Source organism: Eublepharis macularius, chromosome 12, assembly GCF_028583425.1.
Source record: "Eublepharis macularius isolate TG4126 chromosome 12, MPM_Emac_v1.0, whole genome shotgun sequence".
Classification (NCBI taxonomy): Eukaryota; Metazoa; Chordata; class Lepidosauria; order Squamata; family Eublepharidae; genus Eublepharis; species Eublepharis macularius.
The window spans coordinates 10,453,131-10,466,939 of record NC_072801.1 but is presented as its reverse complement, the minus strand read 5'-3'; the positions used below and the strand labels follow the sequence as shown (position 1 = coordinate 10,466,939).

At 46.2% G+C, this 13,809-nt stretch overlaps 1 protein-coding gene across 1 annotated transcript in view; it reads right to left on the bottom strand.

The window, feature by feature from the left end:
* Window positions 1–13,809, bottom strand: part of SLC29A4 (solute carrier family 29 member 4) — a 30,500-nt gene that overhangs the window by 2,721 nt on the left and 13,970 nt on the right. Inside the window, exons 3-10 of the mRNA XM_054993492.1 lie at window positions 12,381–12,520; window positions 11,997–12,110; window positions 10,852–10,980; window positions 9,272–9,346; window positions 4,315–4,580; window positions 2,463–2,598; window positions 1,635–1,822; window positions 210–450 (exon numbers count right to left, since the gene is read on the bottom strand). Coding sequence (XP_054849467.1) covers window positions 210–450; window positions 1,635–1,822; window positions 2,463–2,598; window positions 4,315–4,580; window positions 9,272–9,346; window positions 10,852–10,980; window positions 11,997–12,110; window positions 12,381–12,520 — 1,289 coding nt within the window. The remainder of the gene's footprint in view (window positions 1–209; window positions 451–1,634; window positions 1,823–2,462; window positions 2,599–4,314; window positions 4,581–9,271; window positions 9,347–10,851; window positions 10,981–11,996; window positions 12,111–12,380; window positions 12,521–13,809) is intronic.

Sequence of the window (13,809 nt, the reverse complement as noted above, 5' to 3'; positions counted from 1 at the left end):
CGGGGAATGCAGTGTGTCTCTGGAGGCAGAGCGCAGAGCTGCATTGCACCCTGCAAGATGTAAGTTGTCTCTACCGCTGACTCCTGCCCCATCATAACAACAACACAGCAAGAAGAGCATCTGGGGCCTGATCTCCTTGGAAAAGACTGCACCCAACCTATCAGGGTTTAAGATCAACTACTCAGGGTTTGATAGGCTTTCCCACTGACCTGCCAGCTCCCGCTGCTCTGGGCTCACTTTGCCAGCTGCAAGGATCATGGGTACGCTGCCAAAGTAGCCGTTGGTGATCCCCATGAGGAGGGAAAAGACGCAAGGCCAGGCCGGGTGACCAAAGGTGGGCTTCCCGTTGGGATACACGCACATGATGAACAGCGGGATGAAGACAACTCGCAGACAGGAATAGATGAGAAGGTGGGTCCCCCGCCAGTCGTAAGGCAAGGCAGCCAGAATCTGCAAGCAGGGAGAGAGAGAGTGCTCCAGCAACAGGACTGCTTTTTAGAATGTTTCTGCCACGTTTCTGCCATAAGAAACATACCACTGGATCAAATGCAACGGACTCTCAAATGCAGCATCCTTTTTCCCAGAGCAGCCAGTCAGGTACTTCCACGAAGCACACGAGTTAGCTATGAAAGCTGCAAAGCTGCAGTCCCTCCCCAGCTGTTGTCTCCCAGCAAGTCCCTGAACATGGAGATTTTACTTATACGGAATTATTAACCACTGTTATTAGAACTGCCATTTTGTGCCAGCATCACAGAAGCGCAAAGTCTGACTATGGCTGTGGAACATTCTGAGACTTGTGACTTCAATTCACAACAAAACATTCATCAATGGTCTTCCGTGCAGTCCCATATGTGTGCCTGCACGAAGACCTAGATGAACAACAGTTACAGGTAAGTGCAACACTGTTTTTCTAGGTCTTCTTGTAAGCTGAAAGTCTTTAGGCCAGTGCCTGATGAAATCTGGGGAACTTTTGGTCATCTCTCATGTGTGGGGAAATGGCTGGTCGCTTTTCCAGTCATCAGGACTTCAGAAACAAAATAAATTATATAAAGTAAGTGTGCTGTATAAAGCTGATTGATTTGTATTAACTCTACAAATCACAGCCAATTTTTGGAGGTGTAGAATTCAGGTTATTTTTTGCTCTGACCAGGCTGGAGAGACAGCATTTCCAGTGAGAAGCGATCTACCTCCACCAACCGCCCAGAGCATGCTGCATTGCAGAAAGCTGCCTACCCAGTGGAAGTAATCTGCCTTATCGCATGCAGTACAGACCATTTCTAGCCAACCAGGCAAGGCGCCTTAAACTGAGTCAGACCTTCGGTGTATACTGAAGAGCACTAACTGGCGCTGCTCTCCAGAGTCTATCCTAGTACCTGTGAACTCAGTGAAGCTTTCATAAACTGCAAAGGAGGCACTTCCTTTGTAAAAGGTTAAGGGCCAGCAACACAGCTCACAGGTGGCCAGGAGAGCTCCTAAAATAATACAGAGGCCAGTCACTTCTCTGAGCTCATTAGCAAATTGGTAACAGAAAATTGCTCTAGGAAACCCATATACAGAACGGCAAACAAAAATGTGGACAAAACATGGTTTCTTTTGCACTCTGTCCCAGTGCCCAGAGGCAGGCCAAGTCCTACCTTGCCCACAAAGTCTGAGAGGTTGAAGATTGCCATGATAAGGATTGGGAGCCACTCCCCTAGGGTGCAGTTCCGGATTTCTGACTCCAGTCCAGGAAAGAGGCACAGCGTGATGAAGTAAGTCATTGCTATCGACAACATGTATGCCCAGATCACCCGGGAAACGATGTAGCGATGGAGCATCATATCTGTGCATGGACACCAAAGGAACACAAATCAGGCTGGAATCGGTAGAGCCAGCTCAACCAAGCAAGCAAACTATGTAGCTCCCTGAAGCAGCAGGATTCATGCAGGACCAACCATGCTGGAAGCAGTACAGAAGTTGAGGGTCTCATGCTCTTTACTGTCGTGTCTTCTGTGCAGTCCCACATGGGAACTGCACATGCACTTGGCTGGCTTGTGCATGCGTAGTTCCCCATGTGTGCCTGCACAGAAGAACGCTTGGTGAACAACAGTTATAGGTAAGCGCAACCCTGTTTTCATCATCATGTCTTCTGTGCAGTCCCACATGGATACTGCACATGTGCAGGGCTGCCCTGTGCATGCACAGTCCACCATATGGGACTGTACAGAAGAACACTTCATGAATAACAGTTACAGATAAGTACAGCCCTGTTTTTCTGGTGCAGCTGCTGGGCTCCCCTGGCTGTGTTAAGAATCTCAGCTCATCCATGACTTCACTGGGAAAAGCTACCATTTTTTCCAGCTCCTGCCCACCAGCTTGTGACATGAGCCAACGTTTCAGGTGTGTTATGCTTACACCTGGCTGGTGTTTTCAGAACTAGGCCTTTACAACTGCACTTTCCCCAAGAATCACTGCATTCGTACCTCTGAAGCTGGGCCAGCTCCTTTTCACTTTGTGGGATGGGACGTCAAACCTCATATAGGTGCCACTGCCAACCAGCTCCCCTTCCTGCACGAAGGTGTCCGGAGGGGAGCCCTCTGGACCACGAGGCCGGTTTTCCTGGGAGGGAAAAAAAGAAGCAAGAAGAATACTTAGCATTTGTATAAGCACTCGTCCTCAAAGCCCTTGATGGGCATTAGCATGTGATCATCCGCACAAGAGCCCTGTAAAGCAGGCTAGTTCATTATCTGGGAAAGTATAGCTTGCCTTCGGCCACCTGGTCAATGTGTTGCAGGGGCAGGATTCAACGCAGGGACTTCCTGATCTACCATGCCATTTGACAGCCACTGCGCACTGCATCAGGGCCCCTCCAACATTTTGTGCTCCTTCTACATGCCTGAAGAAAACAGCCCTGCCCTACAGTTGGGAGGGTCCCATCTTCTGCAGTCACAGGAATCAGTGGGTTTTGCAGTGGGATAGAGTTGTCGGAATTTAAGATGCCACAAGAGTATTTCTTCTTTTGCTGTGAAAATTAACAGATTTACTGTGGCATTCACTTTTGTGACTCCCCGCACCCATCCATCCATCCTTTCTTCCTTCCAACCAGCCAGCCAGCCAATGCCAGTGAGTAATTGAGGGACTTAGGTGCAGATCGCTCAGCAGTTATGAAATACTTTGAGCCTCTGGCTTGTGTCTTTGATTTTATCATATATTTTTACCTACTTGCAAAAACATGGGATTTAAGAAAAATATTTTGTATGCTCCTTCTCAGAAGCAGGATATCAGGGTGAAAGTTAAGTGTGTACAGTCTGGTACAGAGTTAAGAAAGTGACCAAAGTGGAACTTCCCATCTTCTGCTTCAAGTCCCCCAAGAGACACAGAAATTTAAGTTACTTTCACCCCTGTAGGATATAAATATTTCAGCTCAACAGTCCATGAAAGGAATGCACGGAATGCTGATTCAGTCCCACCTTTCCTGCTGCTCCAAGAGCCTGTTAGTCCATGTTTCGAATTCTGTTTTTAAAAACACCCCACTTAGTTCAAATAACTGAGCAGTCATCCATCATCCTTTTTTTTTTTAAACCAACCAAATTTTTTCAGAGTGGGAAAATGCCTCTAGAGGTAGCAGAGGACATAGCCTGGGGAGGCCGCAAAAAGCCCAAGCGTACACACAGCCTTTTTTGTCTGAAAGCAGTAGGAAGGGATTTCCCCTTAGGGAAGACTGCACGTCTGAACAGGACCCAGAATTCCTTTTTACCCAGTTTCTCCCTTCGCTTTTCCTCTCTTTAGGTATTTGGAGTCAGTTTTTAAACAATTCCTTTTTGATCAAATTGAAATTTGAAGAGAGGAAGGGCAGGAACGAAGGTTCTGCAACATTTCAGAATTTCACTCTGTAGACGCTCAGAGGCAGGCAATGTCTTCCAAGGCCTTCCTATCTTCCTGCTAGAGCACCAGAGTTAAACACCCTGGAATGTAACATAAAACAACTGCAAAGGTTGAAGTTACAAAAGGGTGCCTTGATTTCTCTTCAAGGAGAAATGAAAGAGAAATCCTGCTCTTAAAAGAGAAAAAAATAGGAATCGTGGCTATTTCTAAACAAGTGAATTTCAGAAAAAGAAATTACCCACCCCATAATACCCCTCCATCAGAATTAATCACTGCCTCTGAAATTCCCAAACTGACTGGAATTCCCAAACTGACATGGACCCATTTGCCTGCCAACAACTCGCTAATTTTATTTCCTTCTCTCCAAAGGATTTACAGCACTAGAACGAAAGGTGTTCTCCCACTCCCACAGAAATGCGCTGCCACTTGCGCCTGGAGAAGAAAACATACGAATCGGACATCTTCTGCAGTGACGTCATGGTGAACCCTGTAGCCAGTGCCATGGTCCCCGGCCCTTTTGAACTCAGGTGCCACGTCTCGGGAACGAGCTGTGTAATACTTCACAAACTGCGTCTGTTTCACCAGGAGGTGCAGAATGAAGCATGTGAGCTCAAGGCTGATGGAGATGAAGAAGAAGATGATGGTATTCTCTTTCTCATTAGATAAAAGGAGCTTGGTGAAGATGCGGCTGAGAGAGATAATCACGCCAGCAGTGCCTAGAAAGAACATGGAGATGGGGGTTTAACAGTCTCCAGAACTGCATGCTTCATCAGACCCCTACCCTGGTTTCCTGTCAACCACAAGCCCCTCAGCCTTACCCTGGTCCCTGGCCTCCACGTATCCTTGCCTCTGTCCTTCCCTCAACTGGCTCCTTCACCCTCCACCATCCAAAGGTCTCTGCTTCTTCCAACTGTGTTGTCCTTTCTCCTTTGCAGCCCCTTACTTATTTAACACATTTATAGGCCCACTTTTCAGTCAGAAACCTGGGGCCCAAGATAGGCAACAAGCACAAAATCAAATACATCCTAAAAACAGCAAATGAACACTGTTAAAATAGCCAGCAAAAGTATGGTTCCTCTCTGTCTTTCTCTTTCTCTCTAGACCCACCTTTCTCTCAGAAAAATAGGGCCCAAGATGGGTAACCCCTGTAAAATGAAAAACATCCTAAAAATAGCAGATTACCATCACTGAAAGAGCCGCAATAATATGCTTCTTCTCTCTCTCTGGTTCAGCTAAGCCCCTCTGAAATGTTATATTTTTCCATGAATCCTTCGATACAGTCTCTTAAAGCAGAGAAAGAAGGCTGGAATAATTCTTGCAGTGGTGAGAAAAGATCTGGGCCAAGCTCATTACTTCTTGGTTTCAAGTATTTGGACTGGGCACTAACTAAAACTAGGCCTAAAAATGTGTTGCTGAAATAACCGTTTATTCTTCCCTGTTATTCTTGAATCTTTCCTGGGCCGATTCCAGACGACTAACCTGAAGGCGCTGCATGCCGCCATGTTCCGGATCGTGACGGGGAAAACGCGAAATATCGCGTTTTCCCCGTCGCGATCCGGAACATGGCGGCATGCAGCGCCTTCAGGTTAGTCGTCTGGAATCGGCCCTGTTTCTGCCCCTATTATTATAACAATGCAAAAACACTACAAATATGTACATATGATTCGTTTACATATTTTAACATAATGCAATTCTGTTTTTCTTTTATTTTTATTTTGTACTGCAGAGCGTGCTACAAGTCCTGACTCTAAAACACCACAACACGAACTTCCCTGTGTTACAAAAGAAAGGTAGATTCCTTTGTAGCGTACTACAAAAATGCAGCAGAGTTTTCTTCATTAATCATCCAATTAAAAGCTTGCACGCTCTGTTATCACTGAGATTAATATTGTATCTCCAAGGAGCTTTTACCGCTCTCATAAATTAATCTGGTTAGTACAGTTTTGGAACTTAGCATCCCACAAATCCAGGTAATATATCTCTAAAAGTGGAAGATAATATTATAGACTAGAACTAGGCACAAGCATCTCCCCTATATAATGTCCTGGTCTGTTCTGACAACATAATGGGTTTGGCCTTACCCAGGAGAAACAAGAATGCCGTGAGAATGCCTGCTTTGGTCACCACAGCAAGAATTTACAGGCCAAAATGTGACTGCTTGCCACAGCAATCAGGCAATTTGGAAGTGTGTTTTTGTATTTATTTATTATTTCTCACAAGTTGCGTTTCCAGAGACCTGCCCAAGGTTACTCGCAAAGTTAGAAACAATACAATAAAACCATTTTTTAAAAACCCTTAAGAATGATCAATAACAAAGCAACCCAAAGTCATAAAAACAATATAAAACAACATTCAACAGCCACAATGATATCTTTAGGCTAGAAGCAGACCACAAAAACTGCTAAAAAGATGGAACCCCGCTCAGTTAAAAGCCTGGGGAAAAGACATGGCTTGGCTTGGTGCCTAAGGGACAGTAAAGCAAGCATCAAGCAAGCCACAGCTGCACATGCTTCCTCACTGACATAGTCTCTGCTTTTTTAAAGGAGTCACATATAAAATGCCCTGACTTGGATGGTCCAGGTTAGCCCAATCTTGTCAGGTCTTGGAAACTAAGCAGGGTCAGCCCTGGTTAGCACTTGAATGGGAGACAACCAAGGAAATTGAGGGTCGCTACGCACAGGTTGGCAGCGACAAACCACTTCTGAATGTCTCTTGCCTTGAAACCCCAGCAGGGGTCGCCGTAAGTTGGCTGCGACTTGACGGCAAACAAAACAAAACAAAACATATATGATATAGCCCCCTCTTTGAAAACCCAGCTCCTTGCATCCTAAAAAGCTTACTATTTACAGAATTGAATAAAAAAGGTAAAGGGGGGAGAAGATAGAAGCAAGGTTGGAAGGGGCTTTGCCCTGCTTGGGACTGGGGGCAACCACATGAATTAAGATGAACCCAGGAAGGGCTGCTCTTTTCTGCTTTTTACTTTTTCTCTGATGCTAAGCAGCTAAGCACATAACATATACCCCCCAAGGACGCATGAATGTGACAGGCTGGCTGCCAAGCAGCACTGCCTTAGCCCGCCTGCCAAGAGCAAGCGGCCAGCAAACAGGGCCCCAGCTTTCTGTCATCTGCCCCCAGCCATTCCAGCTAAGCTCTCCCGAATCCAGGACGTGGAGCAGGAGAGGAGCCAAGGGCTGTGGACTCCGGTGAGCAGCAAGCAAACTCCGCATTAGGGAGCAGACAATAGAGTCAGCTGCTCCATCCTGCGAAGTTAATGGCGCAAGGCTGAGCAAACACAGAGGTGAAACAGAGCGCTTTCTGGTCATGCCCTGGGCACGTGGAATTGAGTTTAATTTTGGATGAAGACACAGTTTTGAGGGGGGTTCTGAAAGTGGCTGAAGAAAGAGGCAGAGAGATGCAAAGTTCTTTGCTTCTGGCCAAACCCGTTTGGGAAAAACACGGGCTGAATGACTTGGGTGGTGATTGCCACTCCAGCTGAGCTACTGGGCCCAAAATGCAGCCTTAACAACAACAACAACATTTAGTTTATATACCACCCTTCAGGACAACTTAATGCCCACTCAAAGCGGTTTACAAAGTATGTTATTATTATCCCCACAACAATCGCCCTGTGAGGTGAGTGGAGCTGAAAGAGCTCCAAAGAGCTGTGACTGACCCAAGGTCTTGTCTTGTGTGGCTTCTGACAGAGACTGCTGAGCTGCCTCTGCTTGGGCGCTCTCGCTCCCAACACTGAGTCCGGGAGCTGGGAGGTTGCTTGTGGTTTTGGCAGCTGGCTGCACCGCTGGTCTCTGCTACGATAATTTGGCATAGAGAATCCAGCATTGCAGCACCTTCCCCAAGATGGCTGGCACCCAATTTCCAAGCCAGCAGACCCAGGCTGCACCTGATGCTTGTCTTCAAGATGCCATCTATTATCAGCTGGTTAATCAGCAGGCTCATTGCATCCCACAAGGACTGCCAGTTCACCAGCGTGACAAACAATCCCAAATTTCTGGTCCCCAGCAGGATGCAGCCATTTGTGCAGCAAGAGTCTAGACTGAACAAAAAAAAAAAAAAGAAAGAGTCTCAAGGCAGCTGAAAGACAAACAGATTTATAGACGCCCGCATGGGGACCTGTGAGGACTTGTGGGGAAATTCCATTCCCCCTTTGTTGACATTCCCCTTGCTGGCTCAGCTTCCACACATCCCATCACCTCTGTCAGTCACCCTCCTCTCGAAATGCTGGAGACCAGCACTGCTGACTCACTGTAGGCTACTCTGTGTTGCCACAGCAACCCCAAATGCTGCCTGAATGCCATTCTCCCTGCCATGTTTGAACAGACAATGCTCTTGGTGGTTCAGAGGGGTACACCTGATATACCTGTTTTAGATTTATCTGTAAACTTGAGAGCACTTCCTGGTTTGTGGAACCATGGCTGGGCTAAGATTTGTTGAGTTGAACAGGTGTCATGATTCTTAAAGATAAAGATGTCTCTCTGGGAACCAAGATCAAGATATTCCAAACTATGGTATTCCTCATTACTATGTATGGATGTGAAAGTTGGATGGTGAAGAAAGCTGACAGGAAGAAAATTGATTCATTTGAATGTGGTACTGGAGGAGAGTTCTGCGGATACCATGGACAGCCAGAAAGACAAATAAGTGGGTACTAGATCAAATCAAGCCTGAATTCTCCCTAGAAGCTAAAATGACAAAACTGAGGCTATCCTACTTTGGTCATATCATGAAAAGACAAGAGTTTCTGGAAAAGTCAATAATGCTTCGGAAAGAGGAAGGCAGTAGGAAAAGAGGAAGACCCAAAGTGAGATGGCTGGACTCAATCAAAGAGGCCACATCCTCCAGTTTGCAAGATGTGAGCATGTCTATTAATGATAGGACATTTTGGAGGTCTTCATTGATAGGGATGACTCACCATAGGTCGGAGGCGACTTGACAACACATAACACACACACACACACACACACACAGGGCTTTTTTTCTGGGAAAAGAGGTGGTGGAACTCAGTGGGTTGCCCTTGGAGAAAATGGTCACATGGCTGGTGGCCCCGCCCCCCGATCTCCAGACAGAGGGGAGTTTAGATGGCCCTCCGTGCCACTCAGCGGCGTGGAGGGCAATCTCAACTCTCCTCTGTCTAGAGATCAGGGGGCGGGGCCACCAGCCATGTGACCATTTTCAAGAGGTTCCGGAACTCTGTTCCACCGCGTTCCCCCTGAAAAAAAACCCTGCACACACCTATGATGTTCTGCACAGTTTGCCCAGCCGTACATATCTCAAGCATATTCAGTGTTCAAACTGTGACTGCACACAGTGCGGGAACCCCACTTGAGCATCCCCTCGAGTGACTGTGCCAGCGAGCGCTCGAACAGACAAGTTTAGGAAGAATACTCACTTTCCCCCGTCATCACCCCCTGGGTGTAGCGCTTGGGCAACATCCCGGTGTAGCCATAGAAACTGGATTGCTGCACTTAAAGAGGGAGACACAGACAAGAGAGAATGCAGACAGCAGTTATCGCTCCATGACCAAGAAGCAAACTCATGAGGCCGCATGAACACGCATACGGAATCGGGCCCTTGGTCCATCAAGGGCAGTATTGTCTACTCACACTGGCAGCAGCTTCCCAGGGTCTCAGGAAGAAGTCTTTCGTATCAACGACTGCCTGTCCTTTTAACTGAAGATGCCAAGCAGTGCCACTGAGCCCAGCCCCTCCCCATGAAGGGGAAGGGGCTCACAGCTCCAAGGCAGGCACATTGCTAGGGCAGGGTTTTCCAGTAGAGCTGAGGAATGTAATACTAGGCTAGGTGGCCTGACGCAATATAAAGAATTCAGTATTCAGAAAATATGGAAGCTGTTCCCTTGATATGTGGTACATTGTTTACCTGCAAACCTGTTTACCTGGAGGAGACTCCAATTGGTGCAAAACGCTGTTGCTCAACTGCTATCAGGAGCGAGCAGGAGCATGAACATCACCCCCATTCTGCAGTCACTCCATTGGCTACCTATCAGCTGCCATGCTCAGTTCAAGGTATTGGTTATCACAGACAAAGCTCTTCACGGCCTTGACCCGGCATCCCTACCGGACCGCCTCCCTCCCTATGTTCCTCCATGGCAGCTTCGCTCATCTGAACAGGGTCTCCTGCAGGTGCCAGTCTGCACACGGGTGAAACCAACAGCAACCTGTACATGGGCTTTTTCTGTGGTGGCCCCTACCCTGTGGAACGGCCTGCCTGAGGAGGTCAGGAGAGCCCCCACTCTCCTAGCTTTCTGCAAATGATGCAAAACCGAATTATTCAAAAAGGCTTTTGTATTGTAGGGAGAGGCTCTCAGATGCTTCGCTAATGAGTTAAGGACCGCAGACTTCACCACTATGTTGCCTTACATATTGCCTGTTGTCTTAAATATGTGCTCCTACTTGTGCTTCATATGGTCCAGTGTCAGCCCTAGAATTGCTTATGTTCTGTTTCAGCATTTCTTCAACTCTGTACTGGATTCTTACTAATGCTATGTCTTTGTAAAATTGTGTTTATTTACCCTATGGCATTATGGAAATTGACTGTACTAATCTCATACTGTGGAATCTGCCTTGAGTCTCCGTTGGAAAGGTAGACTATAAATGACATAAAATATGCTGCAAGTTGGATGCCCAGAGGGAAGTCCCTAAATGCAAACCATTCAGATGTTGGCAATTGTCAATGTGCTGTACCATTCTTGCACCAGGCAGGACACAAATTGCCCTCCAGAGTACAGATGAGACAGCCTCACACCGAGTTAGCCAGCTGGCCCACCAAGCTCTGAACAGCAGCAGTTCTCCACAGTCTCAAGCAGAGAAATGTGCTTCAGCACCTCAGGCTCTCTGAACCAGAGATGGCAGGGATTGAACACAGGCCTTCCACATGCAATGCATGAGCTCTACCACCGATCCAGAGAACATCTACATCTAAGAGCCACTTTCAACCCTTTCCCACACATACCTGTGCAGCCAAAGGCCACCACGCCCACTGCTATGAGGTTGATGGCGTAGGCTTGCTGCTGGGTGAAAAGTTCCAGCCAGACGTCGCAGAGGCTAACAAAGAGAAGGGGCCCCAAAGCAAACAGATACCCTGCAACAAACAAGAGCAGAAGAGAATGGAATGCGTTAGGCTTGATGTAGGCAGATGGAGCGAAGGACAGCATCCTCATTGTCAGATCTCTTCTCTCTCTTTCTGCTACCAGACAGTAGGCAATACTTGCAAGAAATTCTTCCATGACAAGTTCCCATTTTTTGCTGATGCCCTTTATAAACTCTTTTATTCTCTCTCCTTCTTTCTATCTCACCCCTATTCTTATTGTTGCATAGTTTCTTTTCTCTTTGGAGAGTTTTATTTGATGGCTTTTTAGCTCAGGTCTACATTTCCTCCCCCACTGCCCTCAGGAGTACTTAGACTAGCTTGCGTGAGTGGTGGAGGTCTTGGGCTGAAGGAGGGGTAACCTCCTCCAACTGAGTGAGGACGCTGGACAACGGTCTGTCACCGAAATCCGATCAGTTAGGTTGCTCTCCTCCTCAGAGTGAGAAGTTGCAAGCAAAGAATAATTTCAAGGAATTATTCTAGGAAGAGGATTCCAGGGATGTCAGATGCTATGGAACAACCCAGCCTGGAAGCTACATTTTCTGATATGCACATCCCACTCCACAACTGGGATCATGGGAAAGACGCAACCTCCCGCCACCATTCTCCAGTCAGCGTCGTCTTTCACTTCTTTCTGAAACGTCTTTGGTTCTCTATGATTTACTTTGGAAGATGGGCTGCTTCCACACGTCCTTAATGGGAGGCCATACCCAACGGTACTCATTACACACGTCATGCGCGAGCGGGTCAGGATGGTTCCGTTTTTTAAGCGGTTTTTGTGAGACTGGTTTTGGTCCGTGTTTATTTTTGATGCAGGTTTTTCGCACGATTATCCTACCATATCAATGCATGCGGAGGCTTTTTTGTGCTTCAGAAAAAAATCTCCATCCCCTCCTCTCGCCCTCCTTTAAACATCACACATTATTTGGGACAGGGAAAATCTGAAAAAAACAGCCACGGTTTCTCTGTTTAGCCTGGGGTAGAAAACGGCACTGGGGTCTTAGACTTACCTACAGAGATCCTAGTGTGGAGACTCAGCATCTCCACTAGGGCATTGTTGAGGATGACAGCTACCAAGGCCACGAGGATGTAGGTAAGGCTCATATCAAATACAATAGAAGTCCCTGCAAAAGAACACAGAAGAATGAGACAAATACATAGGAATTTTGAGAACTGAATCTAATTATATATAACTTCGGCTTCAATACAGTGATTTTATAACACTTCCTTTTAAAAATTAAAGAGTGCAAGCATTAAGATTTTTTGCCTGGCTTTGACGGCTTTAGTTTCAGCAAAGTTACAGGAACAGAGAGAGGCAGAACCAAGGAAGTCCAGCAAAGAAACCCAATTTCACACCGCAGGGTTTTTTTTTTTTAAGTATTAAGATATTATACCTGGGTACTTATGATGAAGATAGTCCACATCTGTAATAAAGCTGTTATAGGGCAAGAGGAATCCAACTCCGGCGAGTAGCATAGCAAAATAAATACCATGGTAACGATCCTGAGGTTCGGGGTCTTCACAGGCTGTACCCCAAAAGGGAAGGGAAGAAAACAAAGAGAGAACGGTTATAATCAAGGTTGGACTGGGGTTTGGGAAGGACTTCAGGCACTGACTGACAATAACAACAACAACATTAGATTTATATGCTGCCCTACAGGACAACTTAACGCCCACTCAGAGCAGTTTATCAACTATGTCATTATTATCTCCACAACAATAATCACCCTGTGAGGTGGGTGGTGCTGAGAGAGCTCTGAAAGAGCTGTGACTGACCCAAGGTCACCCAGCTGGCTTCAAGTGGAAGAGTGGGGAATCAAACCCGGTTCTCCAGATTAGAGTCTCGTGCTCTTATCCACTACACCAAATTGGCTCTCACAAGGACAGTGGTGTTCATGAAGGAGCAAATGGCTTGAGCTATTGCTATTATGTAGTCTTTCCCAAATTCATCACTAGTATCTGCCTAAGCGCAGTGAATACACATGACCGGTTTGCCATGCACAGAGGTGAAGAAAAGCACATGGTGATAAGGAATCTGCCAAGTTTTATGGCACACAGAAAAAAAAGGACTTGAGACAGGGCTGCAGTCCTATGTTAACACGTAGTTCCACTTTGCATGAGTGAATACTCCGAGCAACCATTTTAGCATCCCACGTGCTCCAGATGACCTTGAGACCCTTGGGAGCGCGCCAATTATCAGCAATTCTAAATTGCCCATCAAAGCCCAGGTGATGTAATTCTAGGAACATCCAAGGAAGGGTGGAGGATTTGCTCAGCTCCTCTAGCAAGAGCTGTGCAAACTTATCCTATATTATTATTATTTTTTAAATTAAATTTATAGTCCACTCTCCCTACAAGCAGATTAGAGCAGTTCACATCCGTTTAAAAACATCAAATTAAACAGACAAAACTGGTATTACATCTAGCTTAGACTACTGCAATGAGCTGTATGAGAGACTGCCCTTGAACACTGTCTGGAAGCTTCATGTGGCAGCAGAATTGCACACTGGGGAAATTATAAGGATCACACCTTACCAGGTTAAAAAGATCTACAATGGTAGCTAATTTGCTTCAGGGCACAATTCACACTGTTGATTATTAACTCTGTAAGCCATCTCAGACCATCTGGAGTCTAAATGACTTCCTCCTCTCTTATCTTTACAAAATCTTTACAACATTTCCAAAATTTATAATCTCATTATGTCAAGCCAGCTAACAAATTAAAAACATATATAATAAAATCACATCTTGAAAACCATTCAAACCAGCATCAAATATTATTGATTCATCATAGGTCACAGGAACCGAACTGACTGTTGAGAC